The sequence below is a fragment of the Diospyros lotus genome, chromosome 12 (genome assembly GCF_014633365.1).
Source record: "Diospyros lotus cultivar Yz01 chromosome 12, ASM1463336v1, whole genome shotgun sequence".
NCBI classification, from domain to species: domain Eukaryota; kingdom Viridiplantae; phylum Streptophyta; class Magnoliopsida; order Ericales; family Ebenaceae; genus Diospyros; species Diospyros lotus.
This window is the reverse complement of record NC_068349.1, coordinates 16470513-16490630: the sequence shown is the minus strand read 5'-3', so window position 1 is coordinate 16490630 and position 20118 is coordinate 16470513. Positions and strand designations below refer to the sequence as shown.

At 37.7% G+C, this 20118-nt stretch overlaps 1 protein-coding gene across 10 annotated transcripts in view; it reads left to right on the top strand.

The window, feature by feature from the left end:
* LOC127814199 (uncharacterized) overlaps nt 1-15149 on the top strand; it is a 117654-nt gene extending 102505 nt beyond the window's left edge. For 3 of the 10 annotated variants that reach the window (XM_052355536.1, XM_052355537.1, XM_052355532.1), the window contains 8 exons: nt 8610-8750; nt 10961-11095; nt 11197-11304; nt 11394-11534; nt 12680-12814; nt 12918-13010; nt 13227-13367; nt 14419-15149. In XM_052355536.1, coding sequence (XP_052211496.1) covers nt 8610-8750; nt 10961-11095; nt 11197-11304; nt 11394-11534; nt 12680-12814; nt 12918-13010; nt 13227-13367; nt 14419-14958 — 1434 coding nt within the window. In that variant the 3' untranslated portion in view covers nt 14959-15149. Of the gene's footprint in view, nt 1-602; nt 747-829; nt 920-7059; nt 7210-8072; nt 8211-8309; nt 8406-8609; nt 8751-10960; nt 11096-11196; nt 11305-11393; nt 11535-12679; nt 12815-12917; nt 13011-13226; nt 13368-14418 lie in introns of all 10 variants that reach the window. The other 7 variants (XM_052355538.1, XM_052355539.1, XM_052355533.1 and 4 more) reach the window with 5 other exon arrangements.
* Nucleotides 15150-20118: the final 4969 nt, after the last annotated feature.

Here is a 20118-nt window from a genome sequence, read left to right as displayed (position 1 = left end):
TCATAGGCCATTTGGTTGAAACCAGTTAAATTCAAATGGATAGCCCATATTTCACGTTCTGTTATTTCTGCCGCTGACAATGGTACTTAGATATTGTGAGTCCAATTATGGTCACCAATCATATTACTGCTTATAAACCTAGAGTCTGCTAACAAATCTACAAGGTCCATCAGCATTATTGTCTAACTGTATACATGATGAGACTTGTTATAGTGACAAAGTAGTTGCTTATCTTCTTTTGAAAACTCTTTCTGTCTACATTAACATGCAACTATTATCTTCTGTAGGTTTATTATGTCTGCTGCATCATATTCTTTCTTAATGTAAAGAATATATAGACCAGTACCTCACATTGTACGATTGATAATCCCCAAACTTCTTTCATCTTCCTTAATATTCTTGAATTCAATGTGGGAACTATAGTTTAGTCAGGTTTACCAGTCATACAATAATGTGATAGTAATTTTGGGAACAGTGTTTCAACACTAACAAAAGAGAAATATTACTGTACTGAAAGCTATACTTGTTGTTTAGTTGTGACTACAAGTAAATGTTCATAGATCTGATCTGATATTGCCCTTATACTGTGATCTGGTTTGTAGCACTACTTCAACTGTAAAACTGGACAGAAGTTTTATTCCAAGAATGATCTGATTCGCTATGTTGGAATTGGCAATGTTAGCTGCAAGGCACATGAACAAAAGAATAACCGTGAAGAGAGGTGTTCAAAAAACAGATCTATGCGAGTAAGTCCAAGATTTGAGCATTATTTGTTGCTTGCTCTTTCTATGGGCCATTTTTTATGTGTGGTTATACATAATGTTGACAGCTGGCAACGAAAACAAATGCAACACCTGAATGGTTACCTTCTGGATGGATTATGGAGTTGAGAGCTATAAGCAATGGAAAAAAGTACAAGGTAGGGAAGGAAACAGAGACAATATCTGTTAGGGGTATTACAGTTATGTTTTCTTGCCATATTCCACTTTGCTCTGTCTTTTCATATATCATAGCTGATAGAGTTTTCCCTCAGTATAAACCTCTGGTTGTAATTTTTGTGGAAATTTAGATTTTCAGCTATAATAATTTGGTAGTAGATCTTTACTTCTGTGTTGAACTCACAAAACTTCCATTGTTCGTTAGCATGTTATCTGCTTGTTTGCATGTGTATGAAATTTGCAGCTGTTAGATAAATACAAAGGAACTGTTTGTATATACCTCAAGAGAACAACATAAGCATATATATACATACATTTACTTAAAGATAAATACACTAATACCCCCTTACTTATCTTATTTAACACTCCCCCTCAAGATGGAGCATATATATTGAGCATGCCCAGCTTGGTATAAATATAATTCACACGAGACCCTCTAAGCGACTTGGTGAGTAAATCAGCCAGTGGATCATTGGAACCCACATATGTTGTAACTACATCCCCAGATAGCACCTTTTCTCTAACAAAATGACAATCAATTTCAATATGTTTGGTTTTCTCATGAAACACAGGGTTAGAGGTAATATGCATTGCAGCCTGGTTGTCACAAACCAATTGCATAGGCTTAACCTGCGTAACTCCTAACTCCTCAATTAATTGTTTCAACCACACTAGCTCACATGTTGTTACGGCCATTGCCCTGTATTCAGCCTCTGCACTGGATCTGGCAGCAACAGTTTGCTTTTTACTTTTCCAAGAGACTAGGTTTCCACCCACAAAAACACAGTATCTAGATGTGGATCTCCTGTCACTAGGTGATCCTGCCCAATCAGTATCTGTATATCCCACAATCTGACTGTGCCCATGATTTTGATACAATATACCCCGACCAGGGGTAGCCTTAATATATCGAAGAATACGGATCACTGCATCCCAGTGACTATCACAAGATGAATCCAAGAACTGATTTACCATACTCACAGCAAATGAAATATCAGGACGAGTGACTGTGAGGTAATTAAGTTTCCTAACTAATCGACGGTAGCACCCATGATCAGAAAGAGGCTTCCCCTGTCTCGGTAACAGCTTGATATTTGGATCCATAGGGGTATCTGTAGGTTTACATCCAAGCAATCCTGTCTCTTCTAACATATCCAAGGCATACTTTCTTTGAGAAATATAGATGCCTTGCTTTGACCGAGCTATCTCAATACCCAAAAAATATCTCAAAGGACCCAGATCCTTCGTCTGAAACTGTTGGTGAAGATGTGCTTTTAATTCAGTGATACCAACATCATCATCCCCTGTAAGTACTATATCATCAACATACACCACTAGAAGAATGTGGCGGCTAGACTGAGAACGATGAAAAACAAAATGATCAGCTTCACTCCGAGTTAACCCAAACTCAAGAACAGCTGAACTAAATCGACCAAACCAAGCTCGAGGAGACTGTTTTAAACCATATAAAGATTTTTGAAGGCGACACACCAGTCCAGACTCCCCCTGAGCAACAAAGCCAAAAGGTTGCTCCATATACACCTCATCCTGTAAATCGCCATGGAGAAAGGCATTTTTTATGTCCAATTGATGAAGAGGCCAATGAAACATAGCAGCAAGGGATAAGAAAAGACGAACAAAGAAGATCTTAGCAACAGGAGAGGATGTATTGCCATAATCAAGACCATAAACCTGAGTGTATCCTCTAGCAACAAGGCGAGCCTTAAGACGATCAATCTGACCATTAGGGCCAACTTTAACAGTGTAAACCCAACGAAAACCAACAGTAGACTTACCCTTGGGAAGAGGTACTAAGTCCCAAGTCCCAGTGGAATGTAAAGTAGACATTTCTTCGACCATAGCAGCCCGCCACCCTGGATGGGAAAGAGCTTCGGGAACAGATTTAGGAGGTGAAACAGACGATAAAGAAGAAACAAAAGCAGAATATCCAGGGGACAAATAATCATAGCTAACAAAATGGGAGATAGGATGGTGAGTACCTTTACGAAGAGCAATAGGCAAGTCAAGATCAAAAGTCAAAGGCGACGGACCAGAGGAGGAAGAACGAGTTGGCACCGGGGATGAGTCAGGAGACGGCTCTCACGGACTAGCGACAACAGTCGGTGCTAGTTGGGCCACGAGATGTGGACGCCGTTGATAGACCTGAAGATCAGAGCGATCAAGGCGAGAGGCAAAGGATGGTGGAGATGGTGAAGGCGTTGGAGATGGAGGTGATGTGAGGTCAAGAGAAGGAACAGGTAAAGGTAACCCAACAGACAGAATCGGAGATCGCAGATGAAGAAGGGAAATAAGGAGATAACTCAAAGAAGGTAACATCCGCTGAAACAAAACATCGAGTTAATTGATGAGAGTAGCAACGATACCCCTTTTGAAGGCGAGAATAACCCAGAAAAACACATTTGACGGAACGAGCAGATAACTTATCACGACCTGGGGCAAGATGGTGAACAAAGCACGTGCTCCCAAAGATACGAGGGGGAAAAGAATATAAGTCAACCTGAGGAAAAAGAATGGAATGAGGAATCTGGTCATTAAGGACAGAAGATGGCATGCGGTTAATTAAGTAACATGCAGTTAAGACAGCATCACTCCAGTATTGAAGTGGAACATGCATATGAAGAAGAAGCGTGCGGGCTATCTCAATTAAATGGCGATTCTTGCGTTCAGCTACCCCATTTTGTTGTGGGGTTCTAGGACACGAAGTCTGGTGAAGAATCCCATTGGATGCCATATAAGATCTAAATGGGAGAGACAAATGTTCAAGAGCATTATCATTACGAAGAACACGGATAGGCAAATTGAACTGTGTTCTAATTTCAGCACAAAATGTAGTGAAGACTGAAAAAAACTCTGAACGCGTTTTCATTAAATATAACCATGTAGTCTGAGAGAAATCATCAATAAATGTTGCAAAATAACGAAAACCGTCTTGTGAACTGACACGACTGGGACCCCATACATCTGAATGGACTACTGAAAAAGGAGAACTAGCATGTTTAGTAATTCTACTTGGGAAAGAACTACGAATGTGTTTCCCAAATTGACAAGACTCGCACTCTAAGGAAGAAATACTAGAGAGACTGGGAACTATCTTCTTGAGATTGGGAAGAGATGGGTGCCCCAATCAACAATGGACTTGTAGTGGGGAAGTTGTTGTCATGCACGCCGCTGAAGAAGCAGGGAGAGACAGATAGTAGAGACCGTGAGACTCAAGCCCCGTGCCAATCGTCCGTCCAGTCCCCCGATCCTGCATAATAACAGAATCAGACGAGAAAGTTATAAAGCAATTAAGATTGCGAGTGAGTTGACTGACAGAGAACAAATTAAAGGTACATTGTGGTAAATGTAAAACAGATAATAATGGTAAAGTAGGAAGAGGTAATGCGGTACCAATACCCGTGACTGAGGCTTGAGAGCCATCAGCCAATGTAACATGAGGTAGAGACTGCGAAGTTTGAACATGAAATAGGAGAGAACGATTACCAGACATGTGATTGGTGGCACCAGAGTCAAAGATCATGGGCCAAGAGAAGATGAAGACTTAGTAAAGCAGGCAATAGGGTTACCAGTGTCAGCAAAGGATGTGACAGGTGAAGTAGCCTGTTGTGCTACCTGGAACTGAAGAAATTGAGCATACTCCCCCTCGGAGATAGTCACTGGTGAGGAATCACTGGGTGTGATAGATGTCTGACCCTCTGAAGCGCCCACAACCATGTTAGCAGTACTGGCTGCATGAGATGGACGTCCATGTAGGCGATAACAAGTCTCTTTAGTGTGACCAAGGCGATTACAATAGGAGCACTGGGGCCGTGGACGACAACCACCTCGACGACCACCACGACCAGTCGGGGTCGTAACTAGGGCGGAGTGACCTCCAGCAACGGACATGCCACGATCAACAGTAATAGAGGAGGCTCTAAGTAGTCTGGCAAATACTTCTGTCAGAGGAGGAAGAGAGGCACTGCCGAGAATCTGTGTCTTAACTGAGTCAAGCTCTGGTCGAATTCCATGAAGACAGAGGATAGTAAACATTTGATCGCGTTGTTGCTGTTGTTTCTTGATATCGGTATCAAAGGGAATCAACTCGTTAAAGTCAGTAATAGAAGCTTGAAACTTACCCAAATATGTGGTCATATCCAAATCAGTCTGTCGTAAATTGAACAAGGCACCAATCACATCATAAATACGAGTGATGTCACTAGTATACAGCTCACGAGCCTGAGTCTGTAGGGCACTACACTCCTGAAGAGGTCGAAATATCGGCATTAAGGTCAGCTCAATGGTCTGCCACAATAAACTCAATAACTGGGCATCCACTCTCTGCCAAAGAGGTTGATCCCCCTCAGAAACAGTTGAAATAGTCTTCGATAAATGATCCTCAAGGCCATGACCAAGAAACCAAATTTCAACTGCACATGACCAAGCGGGATAATTATGTCCGCTCAATTTCTCCGTTGTAATAACTGGTGTGCCCGAAAAATGGGGAATGGTCATCGGTGTGGACATGGTGGAGCGGCTTGTGGATGAAGAGTGAGCTGGAGATGAATCCATGATGCAGAAAGAACAGCAGATCTGGAGCAGATTTGATTACACGACCAAGGAGAAGAAAGAACAGATCTGGTGCAATACCAGATTTGGGCAGATCTGGAGCACAAAAGCTGAAGCTGTCACCGGAGTTCGCCTGAGGATGGCCGGATCTAGACAGGCGCAGCGAAGGCAACGGAGAGATGACCAGGATAGAGGCGGCGACAGTGAGGGCGAGCTCGGGTGCGGTCAGATTTGGAGGGCGAGCTCGGGCGCGGGCGCGGGCGTGGCGACGGCGAGGACACAGGTGCAACGACGGTGAGGGCACAGGCGCGGCGACGGGAAAGGCGAGATCTGGGAACGGCCGGACCGGATCTGGAGAAGAGGAGCCGCGATCTGGAGAAGAAGAGCCGCGACAGTGAGGGACCAGCAGTCAACGAAGAGACCCGCGGTGATGACGACGGCGAGAGGCGAAGCGACTGGCAGTGATGGCGTCGGCTGACGGCGGCGGTGGCTAGGGTTAGGTTAGGGTTTGGGCTCTGATACCATGTTAGATAAATACAAAGGAACTGTTTGTATATACCTCAAGAGAACAACATAAGCATATATATACATACATTTACTTAAAAATAAATACACTAATACTCCCTTACTTATCTTATTTAACAGCAGTTAAGCACTAAGGGCTAACAGTTGCAAGTACATATTGGTGAAAATTATGACATTTCTTATGCTAAACAGTACCTTTTTCTAGTGAAGAAAGTTATGACATTTACAATGCCAAAGAGTACCCTTTTTAGTCAAGAATTTGGGCCTTTTAATCATTTGCTCAAGCATTTCTCAGTTTGTTGTGGACAATGGCCATTTCCAATTGACAATGTGAGTTATTGCAGCATTTATGCCTTTTGGGGACTTACTAAATTTTTTCTCATAATTGCATGTATGCCCCTTTACTGGTGAGTTTTTTTTTTTTTTTTTCCACTCATATTCTGAGTGAACATAAAGGCATGCTCATTTATGGCTGCTAGGCTCATTCTATCTAAAGGGGAACATCAGATCCAGTAGAATCTCATCGAGAAATTGAACTTCTTTTTCTAAGTAGAAATGTTTGTATTCCATTCTCTTATTTTGTTAAGTTCCTTATTTATTATTTTTTGTTTCAATTCCCATTGATGCCTGAAATGCTTTCTCAATTGTCTGTTAGAAGTTATTATACCCCATGGTTTGGGTGGGTTATGTTATTGTTTAGGATGGTTTGGATGGGTTATGTTATTGTTTAGGATGTTGTGTTAAAAGATGATTTTGGTGACCCATTCTAAGAAATTGCATTTGTAAGTGTAATATTCATCTTATATTATATGAATATTCAAGCAAATTTTTATCATATCCAAATAACACACCACTCAATTTTGGAAAAACTCTTGTTAATATCATCTTATGTTTACCAGCCTATAGAAAAATTCTGTAAGAAAATATAATTGCATCCCTCAATATTGCTTGAATAACATATTAGTTATTTAGTCCTGGTACTCAAATATTTTCCTTGATGTTATTATTAATTTTGGGTTTATTGCAGTGCTACACTGATCCAGTGACTGGGAAAAAGTTTCATTCAAAGCCAGAGGTGTTTAGGTATCTTGACAGTATGAAGGATAACAGCTATGTTTTGCAACAAAAAGAAATTGGCACTGGTTCTGCTGGCAATGTTCGTTCACGATATCCTCAAGTTAATTTTCTGTAATGTCTGTCTGTGAATTTATTGCTTTGTATTTGTATTGCAATCAGATATTCAATTTTAAAAGTGAATTCATATTTATTTATTGGATTCTTTCTTGATTCTAACAGCATCACGTTGATGATGGAAAGTAGAAACATTGCAAAAAAATTAAAGAAGAAGAGAAGAAATAGGGGGAAAAAAGAGAAGAAGTATATAGAGGGAGAAGGAAGCCTGAAACAGGGGGGGGGGATTTCAACAGAGAAAAATCAATAGTTTTTATTTAATTGATCAATCAAATAATATATTTTCGGCTTGCACTAATGAGCCACATATATAGGCTTGATAAAGCTCGTAAAACAACAAAAACTCTTTTAAAACTAATGTTACCTAATATGGTAATCTTATACCAAATTCTTCACATAACCCACAAAATTCCTCATAAAACTAAAAATGAATTTTGATAAAATCAAAAACTTGTAATCACATAAAGCTAGTGCCTTTTACTTGTTATGATTCCTATCACATGTACTGTCATATTGTGATATTAGGAGGTGTTAAATTGAAAATTTATTTAATAGTTAATAAGACCTTCATTCAATCTGTTAATCCATTTCAAGCAATTTCCATTGTACGGTTCATTTCTTTCTGCCTTCAATGTGAAAAAAGAAGGCTATTTTTATATCACCTTAATGAAATTGACCATCCAATGTTGTATATACTAGAATGATACTGTTGAAGAAGCCAATGAGGAAAAACTTCACTTGATTAAGTTATTTTTATATCACCTTGATACTATTGTATATGCAAATTATGTTGGTGACTGGGTTTAACAAGTTTTACCATTATTTGCATTAATTTTTCTATGTTTTCAGCTCAATATGGATCAATTAACTGGAGCTGAAACTTCTATGGATCTTGAGCAATCTCAAAATATTGAAACTCCAAGGGAAATAAGCTGTGTGTTGGAACAGAATCAAATGACATTTAGCAAGAAGCAGCCTTTGAGAAAGGTTGGTTCCAGAGTCAAATTATGTACTATTAATTATGATTGCATATTATTAAGTTCAATCAATATGGGATCAAGATTTGATTCTTGAAGTGATATATAGGGTGTGATTGTGATGACTACACCTGATGAGCTACCCCCAGGATGGATAAAAGAAATCAAATTTGAAAAGAAACAACATGGGATCAGAAAAGATCCGGTAATGAATCTCAGTTGCTCTCTCCCCCCCCCCCCCCCCCCCAAAATGCATGCACCATGAATGTAATATTTTGGCATGGATATGCATCTTACCAAAACTTGTTTTGATTGCATTGTGAATTAATTGGTTCTGGGGCTCTATATTTTCTGCCCTTGTGGAATTTGAAATGTTATGCAGATTTCAATGGAGTTCTAATTATTACAGTACTACACTGATCCTGTAAGTGGATATGTATTCCGCTCCATGAAAGATGCTTTGCGCTATGTGGAAACTGGAGATATTAGTACGTGTGCTAATAAACCAAAGAAGAGGGAAGAAATAGGATTTCTAAATGGAGAGACTTCTGTAAGTGTACATCTTGCTCTGTGCCCTTGTTCTTTATTGCTTTATCAATTTCTTTATGTTTGAGGTCCTCATCAGTATATGAGTTTTAATTTCTCTGTTGTACTGAATTTGAGCTACGAGTGGTTCTGTTTTTTGTGCATTGTTAACATCTTTATTGAATTACTTGTTAACTGAATGAGTGTGATATTAATAAGCATGGTGAAATTCAGAAAAATTGGGAACATTTGTTTAACTCATGGTCACTCAAAAGAAATTCGCTTTGAAGTGAAATTACATGGTATGACAAATGCAGCAGCAAAATTTCCTCATAAGCACTTTACATTGTGTATAGTATGATTTTGAATCTTGACGGGACTCTTATGCCATATTTGGGGGTTAAATAACAAGAAGTGCTGGGAAATATTTATTTTTGAATGTCAAGGTTAGAAACTTGAAGGGTTTGATTATGTGGTGTTTAGTTTGTCCAAGGATTCTCATTGATATTCTTTTATACACTATACGAGTTCATGTCTAGTGACTGGGAATAAGTTTCGCTCTAAGCCAAAGTTGTCTAGGTATAACACTGTGAAGGATAAGAGCTGCATTTCACAAGGGAAAGAAATTGGAGTTTGTTCTACTAGCAATGTTTGTTCACATTATCCTCTAGTTAATTTTCTATAACTCGTGTTTGTTAATTTATTGCTTGAGTCATTTGGTAGGAGTTTTGCTTCAAGGTAATACCTTCTGACACAATATTACCATGTTTGGTATGTCATGTCAGAAGGGGTTAGCTGAACACCGGAACAAATTTGTCCCACCTCCCCCCCAGTATTAGTACTCCCACTTCGGTGGGATTAACTGTTTGCAACATTTGGACAATTTGCCCCTATGCATACAAATCAAATGCACATTCTCACTCCTCATTCTTCAGAACCCTTTGTCTCATCACTCTTTCTTCTATCTCTGCCGAATGCAGCTTTTGGATGGGTATGGACAATCAATTCTAATTAAAAAGAAGGTTTTCATTAAAGACAGACCATTCCTTTGAGGCTGGGAGGATAAAGATAAACATTTTTCTTGTGAAAAACTGCTGAAAAAAAGTCTATTCATATTTGCAAAGACGATGTTCCCTTCTTTTTCTGATCCCACTGGCCACCACCACAATCAGAACTCTGTCTGTGTCTGTCTCTCTCTCTCTATCTCACCCGCAACATCATTGCGACCATCGATCGGGACAGATCTTGGTCTTGTTCAATTTTTCTCCTCCTCCTCCTGATTTTGGATCTTCTGATTTTGTTAACACTATTTTGCTGCTTCTGATTTTGGGGTTCTTCTATGACTGTTAACATTGGTTTTGGGGTTTTCACCTGTTAGCACTTATTTTGCTTCTCTGGACTGTTAAGACTGCTTTTTGGTCTTGCATTTAATCTTGTTCAGCAATTGGTTGAGGGAAAATTAGAAATTAAAACCAAAAACATGTCAAAAGTTTTTGCTCGAGCATATTTCCCCATGAATTCTTACTGTGTCTCCTATTCTAGAGCTTTGTCAATCTCTTTCTGATTTCTGTTATCTAGCCTTACTCCCAGTTCACGAGTGTTTGCTGTTAGCTTCGGCTCATCTTTGCAGCTTTGTAGGTCTTGTGTTCTTGGCTTGTGTTTCAAGTGTGATTTCCCTTTAATTGGTTCAGCAACTTCTGCAAAATTGTTTTTGTTGGTTTGATTCATCATTCATAAGTCAAATGGGAAAATTGGTCATTTGACAATTAACAATAGTATACCTCGTTCATAATTTGACATACCAAATATAGAGTACTTATTTAGTCCAATCACTATTTTGTCTGGATACTGAACGGGCCGTTGGTGTTTGCATTGCAATCAGTTGTTCAATTTTAAAAGCTAGTTCATATTGATTTATCAGATCCTTTCTTGATTCTAATAAAATACTGTCATATTGTGATAATGAGGTGTTAATAAAAAACTTACATTTTAATACTTAGTAAGATCCTTGTGCAATCTGCTATTCTTTTCGTGCAATTTCCACTGAAAGATTCATTAATATCTGCCTGCAATATTGAAAACTTAAGGCTGTTTTTGCGTTTTATATTTGCCTGAATGAAGTTGACCATCCAATGTTGTAATACTAGAATGATACTGTTGAAGAAGCTAACAGAGGAAAAACTTTGCTTGATTATTTAATAATGTTTTTAGCACCTAAATTTTCTATGTTTGCAGCTCAACATGCATCAATTAACCGGAGATGAAACTTCTATGGATCTGGAGCAATCTCAAAATATGGGAACTCCAAAGGAAATATGTTGTGTGTCAGAACAGAAACAAGTGACGTTTAGCAAGCAGTTTTTGAGAAAGGTATCCAGAGTAAATTACCTAAGATTAATCTTGATAGATTGCATATTATTAAGTTCGCTTAGTAGGAGATCAAACTCTGATGCTTGAAGTGATATATGTAGGGTGTGGTTGTGATGACTACACCTGATAAGCTACCTCCAGGATGGATAAAAGAAATCAAAATTCAAAGGAAGCAAAATGGGATCAGAAAAGACCCGGTACTGAATCTTGTATATCTTTGATCTGAAGCTCTATACTTTCAGCCCTTTCTCAAATTTGAAATTTTATGCGGATTTCAATGGAGTTCTAATTATTACAGTACTACACTGATCCTGTAAGTGGATATGTATTCTTCTCCATGAAAGATGCTGTACGCTATGTGGAAACAGGAGATATTAGTAGGTGTGCTACTAAACCAAAGAAGAGGGAAGAAATGGGATTTTTAAATGGAGAGACTTCTGTAAGTGTGTATCTTACTTTGTGCTCCTCTTCATTGTTGCTTTATGAATTTTTTTATGTTTGACGTTCTCATCAGTAAGAGTCTTAATTTATCTGTTGTACGGAATTTGAGCTATGAATGGTTCTTGTTGTAACATCTTTATTTTATTACTAGTTAACTGAAGGAGTGTAACTTCAATAAACATGGTGAAATTCAGAAAAATTGGGAAGAGTTGTTGAACCTGTGGTCACTCAGAAGAAATTCTTTGAAATGAAGTCACATTGTGTGACAAATGCAGCAGCAAAATTTCCTTGCATGCATGTTATCCTCTATATAATTTCAATTTGATGGAACTCTCTTATGTTGTATTGGAGGTCAAAGAACAAGAAGTGATTGGAAATAATTTATTTTAAATGTTGAAGTTAGAAATTTGAAGGGTTTGATTATGTAGTGTGCTTGGTTCATCCAAGAATTCTCATTCATATTCTTTTATATGCATGGACTATACACTGTACAAGTTCATGTCTAGTGAATGGGAATCTTAATACTTTGGTTCAAAGCCAGAGGTGTTAAGGTATCTCAACACTATGAAGGATAACAGCCGTGTTTCATAACAAAAAGAAATTGGCACCTTTTCTGCTAGCAAAGTGTCAACATTCCTCCAGTTAATTTTATGTAATGTAATGTGGGTCTGCAAATTTTTTGTTTGGTATTTGTCTTGCAATCCAATATTCAATTTTAAAAGTGAGTTCATATTCTTTTACAGATCCTTTCTTGATACTAACAGGATCGTGTGCTGTCATATTGTGATGTCATGAGGTGTTAAATTAAAGATTTAAGTATTTAATAGTTAGGATGACCCTCATGCAATCTGCTATCCATTTTGAGCAATTTCTATTCAACGATTCATTTATATCTGCCTGCAATATGAAAAAAGAATGCTGTTTTTTTACTTTTTGTATTGCCTTAATTAAATTGACCATCCAATATTGTATATACTAGAATGATACTGTTAAGAAACTAGTACAGGAAAAACTTCACTTGATTATTTCTATTAAGTTTTTAGTGCCTTACAGTCTTCAAGGAAATCCATAATTGTGGTATATGTTAGTTACTGGATTTAATGAGTTCTATTATTATTTACGTTAAATTTCCTATGTTTTCAGCTCAACATGGAACAATTAACTGGAGTCAAAAGTACTGTGGATCTAGAGCAGTCTCAAAATCTGAAAATTCCAAAGGGGGTAAGTTGTGCACCGAAACAGAATCAAATAACCTTTGGCAATCAGTCTTTGAGAAAGGTTGGTTCCAGAGTCAAATTATCCAAGATTAATTTTGATACATTGCATATTATTACACTATCTTAAGAGTGGATCAAACTCTGATTTTTGAAGTGCTATATAGGTTGTGATGATGGCTACACCTGATGAGCTGCCTCCAGGATGGACAAAAGAAATCAAATATGAAAAGAAAGAAGATGGGATCAGAAAAGACCCGGTACTGAATCTTGTATTTCTTTGATATATCTTGTTTGATCCCTCCCTGTCTCCGCACATGCACCAAGTGTGTACTGTTTTTGGAATGGATAAGGCATCTTACTGAATCTTCCTTTTATTGCACTGTGAATTAGTTGGTGTTTTGGGTCTCTACACTTTCAGGCCTTTAAGAATTTGAAATGTTTTATGGATTTTAATGGAGTTCTACTTATTACAGTACTACACTGATCCTGTAAGTAGATATGTATTTCGCTCTTTGAAAGATGCTTTACGCTATGTGGAAACTGGAGACATTAGTAGGTGTGCTATTAAACCAAGGAAAAGGGACGACATCGGATTTTTAAATGAAGAGACTTCTGTAAGTGTACATCTTGCTCTGTGCCCCCCTGTTCATGGTTGCTTTATCAATTTGTCTATGTTTGTGGTTTATCAGAGTCGTAATTTCTCTGTTGTACTAATGCTACATGGTATCACAAATGCAGCAGCAAAATTTCCTCGTATGCGCATTATACTGTTTACAGTATCATTTTGGTGGGACTCTCTTATGCCATATTGGAGGTTGTTTGGAAATACTTAGGGCCTCTTCAATTGTGACATTTTATGTAACATTTTAACTCTAATCTTATAACTAAATGTGTAACATTTTATGTTTCAAAAGGCAATAGCATTCGTTTCTAGAAAATTTGGGAAACATCTTTCTTGGTGTTTTGCAATTCACGGTTTTAAGTTGAAAATTTGTGTTTTCTACTTTGTTGGAGATTCAATCATTCAATAGAAAAATTAGAAAATGTTTTCTGGAACTGAGCATGCCCTTAGTGTTTTGAATGTCAATGTTAGAAATTTGAAGGGTTAGATTACATGGTGTTTAGTTCATCCAAGGATTGTCATTGATACTCTTTTGTGTACACGAACTACTGCACGAGTTCATGTTCACATATCTCGGAAAAGCAGCCTAGAAATCCTTTTAGTATTTCAGAATTTGCTAGGTTCAGTTTTTCATGCATGCTTCGAATTCTTGTTCCCTACAGATGAAGGTTTGAGCACAAGGGGCAATGATTAGCCAACTTTGCTAATGTTATGCATCTAATGACTTGCGTTGTTCGCTAAAGTTCACAGCATATGATCATATAATGAATTGAGTAGACACTTCTTGAAGTGTCCTTATTAGGTTAGCTCCCATTTGGCCCCTGGTAGGTCGTTAAATTTTCATTATTCAAATATCATTGTCTAGATTGGCTAGAAGGTGAGCGAAATAGCCTGTACTGAATTTAATCTATGCTTCATTGTTAGATGACATCTTATTCCGAGTTCTCTGAACTTTTCCATGAAATATTTGAAAAAGAAACTAGAGCTTATTGAGCCCACCTTTTTTGTTGCAACCATTGGATATGAATGTTGCCTATGTGCAGAGGGACTCAACTGAGACTCTGCTAGAGGAGAAATCGATAGAGAATGACAAGCGAAAGAATAACAGCAGCAGTAGCAGCAACGAGTGCAGGTCTTCAAAACGACTTGCGGGGCTCAAACCTGAGATGGCAGTCAACTTGGCGTTAGGTGAATGCGTTCTTAATGCTGCGGCTAGAAACTCTGGTATACCTTGTTTGGAGTCCCTCGGCAATGTAACTCAGAGCAGCTCTGAGACCAAGAAGCCCCCGGAGGAGCAGCAAATAGAGATTAAACACAAGGAAGACGCAGCATCGCGAGGCATCTATTCGTTTGGGGATTCTTGGTCAGATCCATGCCTAGAGTTTGCGGTTAAGACTCTCACGGGGGCAATTCCCGTATGGGAGGATCTTGCAAATGAAGATGACGATCCTTGGTTATCCCCTCCGAAGCAAAGTGGTATTTCATCGCCCGTGGAATCCCCATCCGGCCTGCAGTTGCCGGTGAATCATCCTGGAAATGTTCCTCGGCAACCTAGCTCGGCTGATGATCATGGAACAAAATGAACTCCTAAAGAAAGACGTGCAGAGTTTTTTGGGGCCTGAAAGAAGTGTGGCTGCTAGGTATATAGAGGACTGGTGGTGCTAGCTATAGACACTGGATTTTGTAAACTGAACTACTTACTCATCAGTGCCTATGTGCTTTTTGCTGTTTTGCTGACTCCTATGGCCTTAGTGAATGGCTTCAGTATTTTGTACCTATGGTGCATAAGTTTATGGCCATGACCACTTCCCTGGTTTTCTAGAATTCCTATTTATATTTTAATGGGAAAACCATGTTAATTGCAAGATGATAAAATAGAGATCAAAGTAAGAAGTTCCTTAGGAATTTATTTAAGGGAAAATTAGATGTGGTACCCATGAGACTTAGGATAACTGTATGAATTATCTATGACGTTCGGGAAAATATAGAAAGTATCTTCGAGGATCAGTAATATGTTATTTGATGTTAGTTAATTTCAGTTAAATATGATTAAAATTACTTTATATTTAATTTTTTTATTCATTTTTTTTATCTTGGCTCTTAAACTTTATTCTCTCTCGCCTTTATTTTTTTCTTTCGCTTAGTTTTCTAGCGGCGACAGCGATGGTGATCCTTTATCTTTGGTTACGATGTCACCATTTTATTTTTGGCCACCTCTCCCTTTCTCTTTCTTTCTTTCGCTCTCTACAGTAAGAAGGTTTTCTCGCCCCCCCCCCCCCCCCCCCCCCCTCTCTCTCTCTCTCTCTCTCTCTCTCTCACGTAAGTCTGCCACTAAACACTACAATTGTGGCCCTTATCTCTGGTGATAACATCAACATCTTTGCCACTTCTTTCTTTCTTTTTTTTTCTTTTTTTCATTCTCTTTACAAATGAAAACTTTTGATTTGTAAAGAAAGTTTTCTCAAACAACAATAAGAGAGGAATTTCACAACGATAGTGATAATTTACATAGTGGTATAACATCGATGGCATAAAAACATATATCTGTCTTTCTTTTTCTCTTATACTTAACTTGTATTTGGGTTTGAGATACATCTAATTTGATTGAACCTAGATATATAGTGGTTGTAGGTCACCAACAACCACTAGTTTATTTTTATTTTTTTTAAATTAAACTAAAGAGGTGAGAGAATATATTAAAGGAAAAAATAGTTATTTTGTCCCGTTATTTACTAACAAGAGAGATTATTATTATTTTTGAAATATGAGGATTCTTATTACAATTTTTCCTTTATTTAAAAGTTGACTTCTTAATAATCACTCTAGTATTACATTTTTCACCTCTTGAATTATATTATGACGTGAAATTCATTCAATGATCCATAGATTCCTAGTTAAAATGCATTGAGTCAAAAAGCTATAGATTTCAAAATTTTAGTAACACAATTAGGGGAGTGTTAAGATAGTATCCAACATGGTCAAGTATCATGCTAGGGCTATTTATTTTTGTAAATTACAGTAATTACTCTTAAAATTTGACATAACTATAGAAGTCTTTCTTCTTATTTGAGAAATTGTTCAGTCTTTTCTTGTCATTAAAAAATGAGATAAAATAATTTTTTATTTTTCTATCTCATCTCTCTCGCATTTCAGAACCTTAGTGATCATTGGGAATTGATTGTTGGGATTTCAAATCAAAACCTTAACTAGTGATCAAGACCAATGACTAAGTTGGGGTTTGATAAACAATATAGAGAGAGCAGTGAAAGAAAGGAAAGAGATATAGAAAAAAAAAAGAAAAGAAAAAGAAATTTTAGTATCTAGTAGCATTTTTCAACCAAAATAAAAGAAATACGGGGAAAGAAAGAAAAAGAGAGGGGGAGAGGGGGAAACACCCGTTGCTACACTTGTAGCATCCAAAAAATTTTGGAGACAAGTAAAAATAATTAATTTGGGTGTTTGAGGATATTTTAGAATATTTGAAAATCTTCGAGAAATATTTATTTATGATATTTTGAAGAAATAGGAAATTAAGATGATTAATTAAATTAATTGAATGTATTTATGAAAATAATAAAATAAATTATAATAAAAATAATAACAATAATAATATAAATCATAATAATAATAATAATAATAATAATAAAAGAGTTAATCAAATTAAATTAAATTAAACTAATTAGTTAATATATATATATATATATATATTTGTATGTGTGAGTGGCGTGGCTCATCCTTGGCCATTCCAATTTGTGGTTTAAAAGCCACTTAAGTTGATATATACAAGGCAAAGCTTAGGCAGCAAGCATTGAAGGCAATTTAAGGCCATTCCAGTGGCCATTTCGGCCACTTTTGTTGCCAAGAAACAGGGAGTAAATGAGAGAGAGGAAGAGAGAAATTAAGGGAGAAGACGAAGGGCTCGCGAGCAGCAGTTGGGAAGGAAGAAAAAGTCAAGAAAATTAAGAGATTTTGGTGATTAATTGGTGTTTAAAATATTCAAGTAAATGGGTAAAATTTATATAAGTGTTATATGTTTAAATCATAGATTTTATATGGTTAAATTATACAGTTTACGTGGTTAGAATTAATTAATTTAAGCCACGGTTATGTTAACTGCTAGAAATATTTTACTTCGCATCAGGAGCGCAAAAAGGGCAAGAACTAGCCAAATAAAGGCAAGCTCCTAACCCTCTCCTCGCGTTATTTATTTCTCGTGAAAGTCTTCGAGGTTTCTTGTATTCTAAACCCTCCCTCACCTTTACTCGGTTCCACTCTTTAATAATAATAATCCGCGTGGCAACCACCTTATGATTTATATTTTATTAATGAGGTTATTGTTGATGGAATAAGTTAAGCAAAGTTATCTTGGTGTCTTTCATTTTGACCGTTACGGAGCTTTGTATCGCTCCATTTTCCTTGGGAATGATGCCGAACCTACGGGGGATAGGTTCTTAGAAAATGATATGATATTATGGAAATATGTTAAAAGTCTATTATGTAAGTTGAGATGGTTTTTCTGCAAATGAGAAGGAAATGAAAATGGTATCATGATGCTATGTGGTTATGTACATGAAGGGTTATGAGTTATGGAGAAATTTTATGTAAAGTTAAGTTGCGAAGATATAAAGTTAATAGTGTCAGTAAGTGTGTCTAAGGGTATGTGTACAAAGCCACTGACTGTCGACTGTGGGTCGTGGCAGTTGATGGCTGGATGTATGGGCGCCAATCATCGGTTGTTACGATAAGCGCTAGACGGCCAGAAGAGCTGGTACTCCAGATTCCCGCCTTGGTTTGTGCATATCATGATATGTGTGCTACAGGGGATTAGGTTGCATTCACGTGGGGACATGCTTTGTGTGTGATGGGATGTGTGAGCATTTGCATGACCCGGTTGGTCTAAGTGCCAACTTGGGTATCCTAGGGGAGCATATGCATTTAGAGCATGTCGCATGTGTGAATTCTTATGTGTGGGCGTAGCAAGGCTTGATGCTTGGTTTATGGGGGCTTTGTCATCACGTTTATGCTACAGAAGCCCTTGCATTTCTTATGTGTTGCATTGCATGATTCTAATGTTACTGTTATTCTGGACGGGAGTACTGTGCCAGGTGTCAGGAGTACCAATTCGGTGAGCTTCGGCTCGGCTTAGATATTAGCTCGGGGTTGGCCCAAGGGAAGACCAAGATCGAGTATGGGTGGCGGCGTGGTCCACGATAAGACCTTGGGGCGAGACCCACGACGACATAAAGACCTTGGGGGTGAGACCCACGGCAACAGTAAGACCTTGGGGTGAGACCCACGGCAACAGATTATGATGTGGGCGACAGGAATGAGCATGTAAAGGAAATGGTATGGGAGTAGCTTATAAAAGACTGCCAACAGGTATGTATGTTGGACCTGGGTGCCAGTGTGTGACTTATGTGGGCCCCTGGTTCCCTATGTGCAGTTAACTTTATGTTATGCATATAAAAGTAAGAAACGTAGGGATCATGACATGGTGTGGCTGCATTGGCATAAATTGCATAGGGTGTCATGGGAAGAGTCCTATCCTAAACCCTCAGCCTTTCTTTTTAGAGCTTGCTGAGTCTTGTGACTCATGTTTGTTTTACATCATTCCAGGTACGTTCATCGGGGTTTGGGTCCAGACCGTCGTGTCATGATAGCAAGTGCAGAGCTCTCTCGAAACTAGATCCTGGGTGTCATTGGACTTCTGTTAAGGTTAATGTTTACGTTTTTCTTGAGATTGTCGTATGTTATGTAAGCCCAGGTGGGCCCAAGAGATGAATGGTTTTATAAAGATGTTTATGAGATGTTATAATAAAAAGAGATTATGATTTTAATAAGGATTGTGTGTGAGTTGTAGATGCGTCATTGTTTGATATCATTTAAATAATGACCCTCTCACAGATTCTCTATCCGTGGTAGGGGCTCCGGGAGGCGGGCCGTTACCACACTGCTGCCATTACTTCATTGCAAGAGGAAAAAGGAAAAAATTGAAGGGGAGGAGAAAAAGAAGATATGGAAGGAGAAATCTTAGCCTCTTAAAAAAAAAGAAAAAGAAAAAAAAAGAGAATGAGTGATGGGGGGGGGGGGGTTGGTCACAGAGAGAGGAAAGAAATTTAAATGTAACAACATATTTAGCAATTTGAAAAATCCAATTGTCGTTTAAACGATAGAGTTTTTGCTTATATCAGTTTTATATTTTAAGAGATAATTTTTCAAAATATAAGGGAGCTCCTTGTAATTATGTTAAATCTCAAGAGTGACGTGTATTTTCTTTTATTTTTTAAAGTTAATTACACCATACACTTGAAGTTTTTACTAAATTATGTGTATTTACTGCATTTTAAAATGGTAAATTACTAAAAAAAATATATATTTTTTAATTTTAGACCAACTTTTAATTTTATCAACTTTAGTATTCAACTTTGCACTTGTTTGTAATTCTAAACTAATATTAATACAATTAGATTTTTTTGGTTAACTATTGATGTTGTAAACTAAGGTGATGAATATTCATACATGTGACTGCCTCGTCAGCTCCCCTCATTCTTCATTAGAAATGACAACCATGGCTATCATTGCTATTTCTTCTTCTTCTTCTTGTCTTTTGTCTTCTTTTCCTCTTGCTCTAGCACTCATTGGAAGAACAATAGACATGGCCAAACTGATGGGTTCAACTATGGCTACATTTTCATCTGTCCAATTTTTTCTTATTCTTCCAATATTCTTTGTTTTCATCTTTG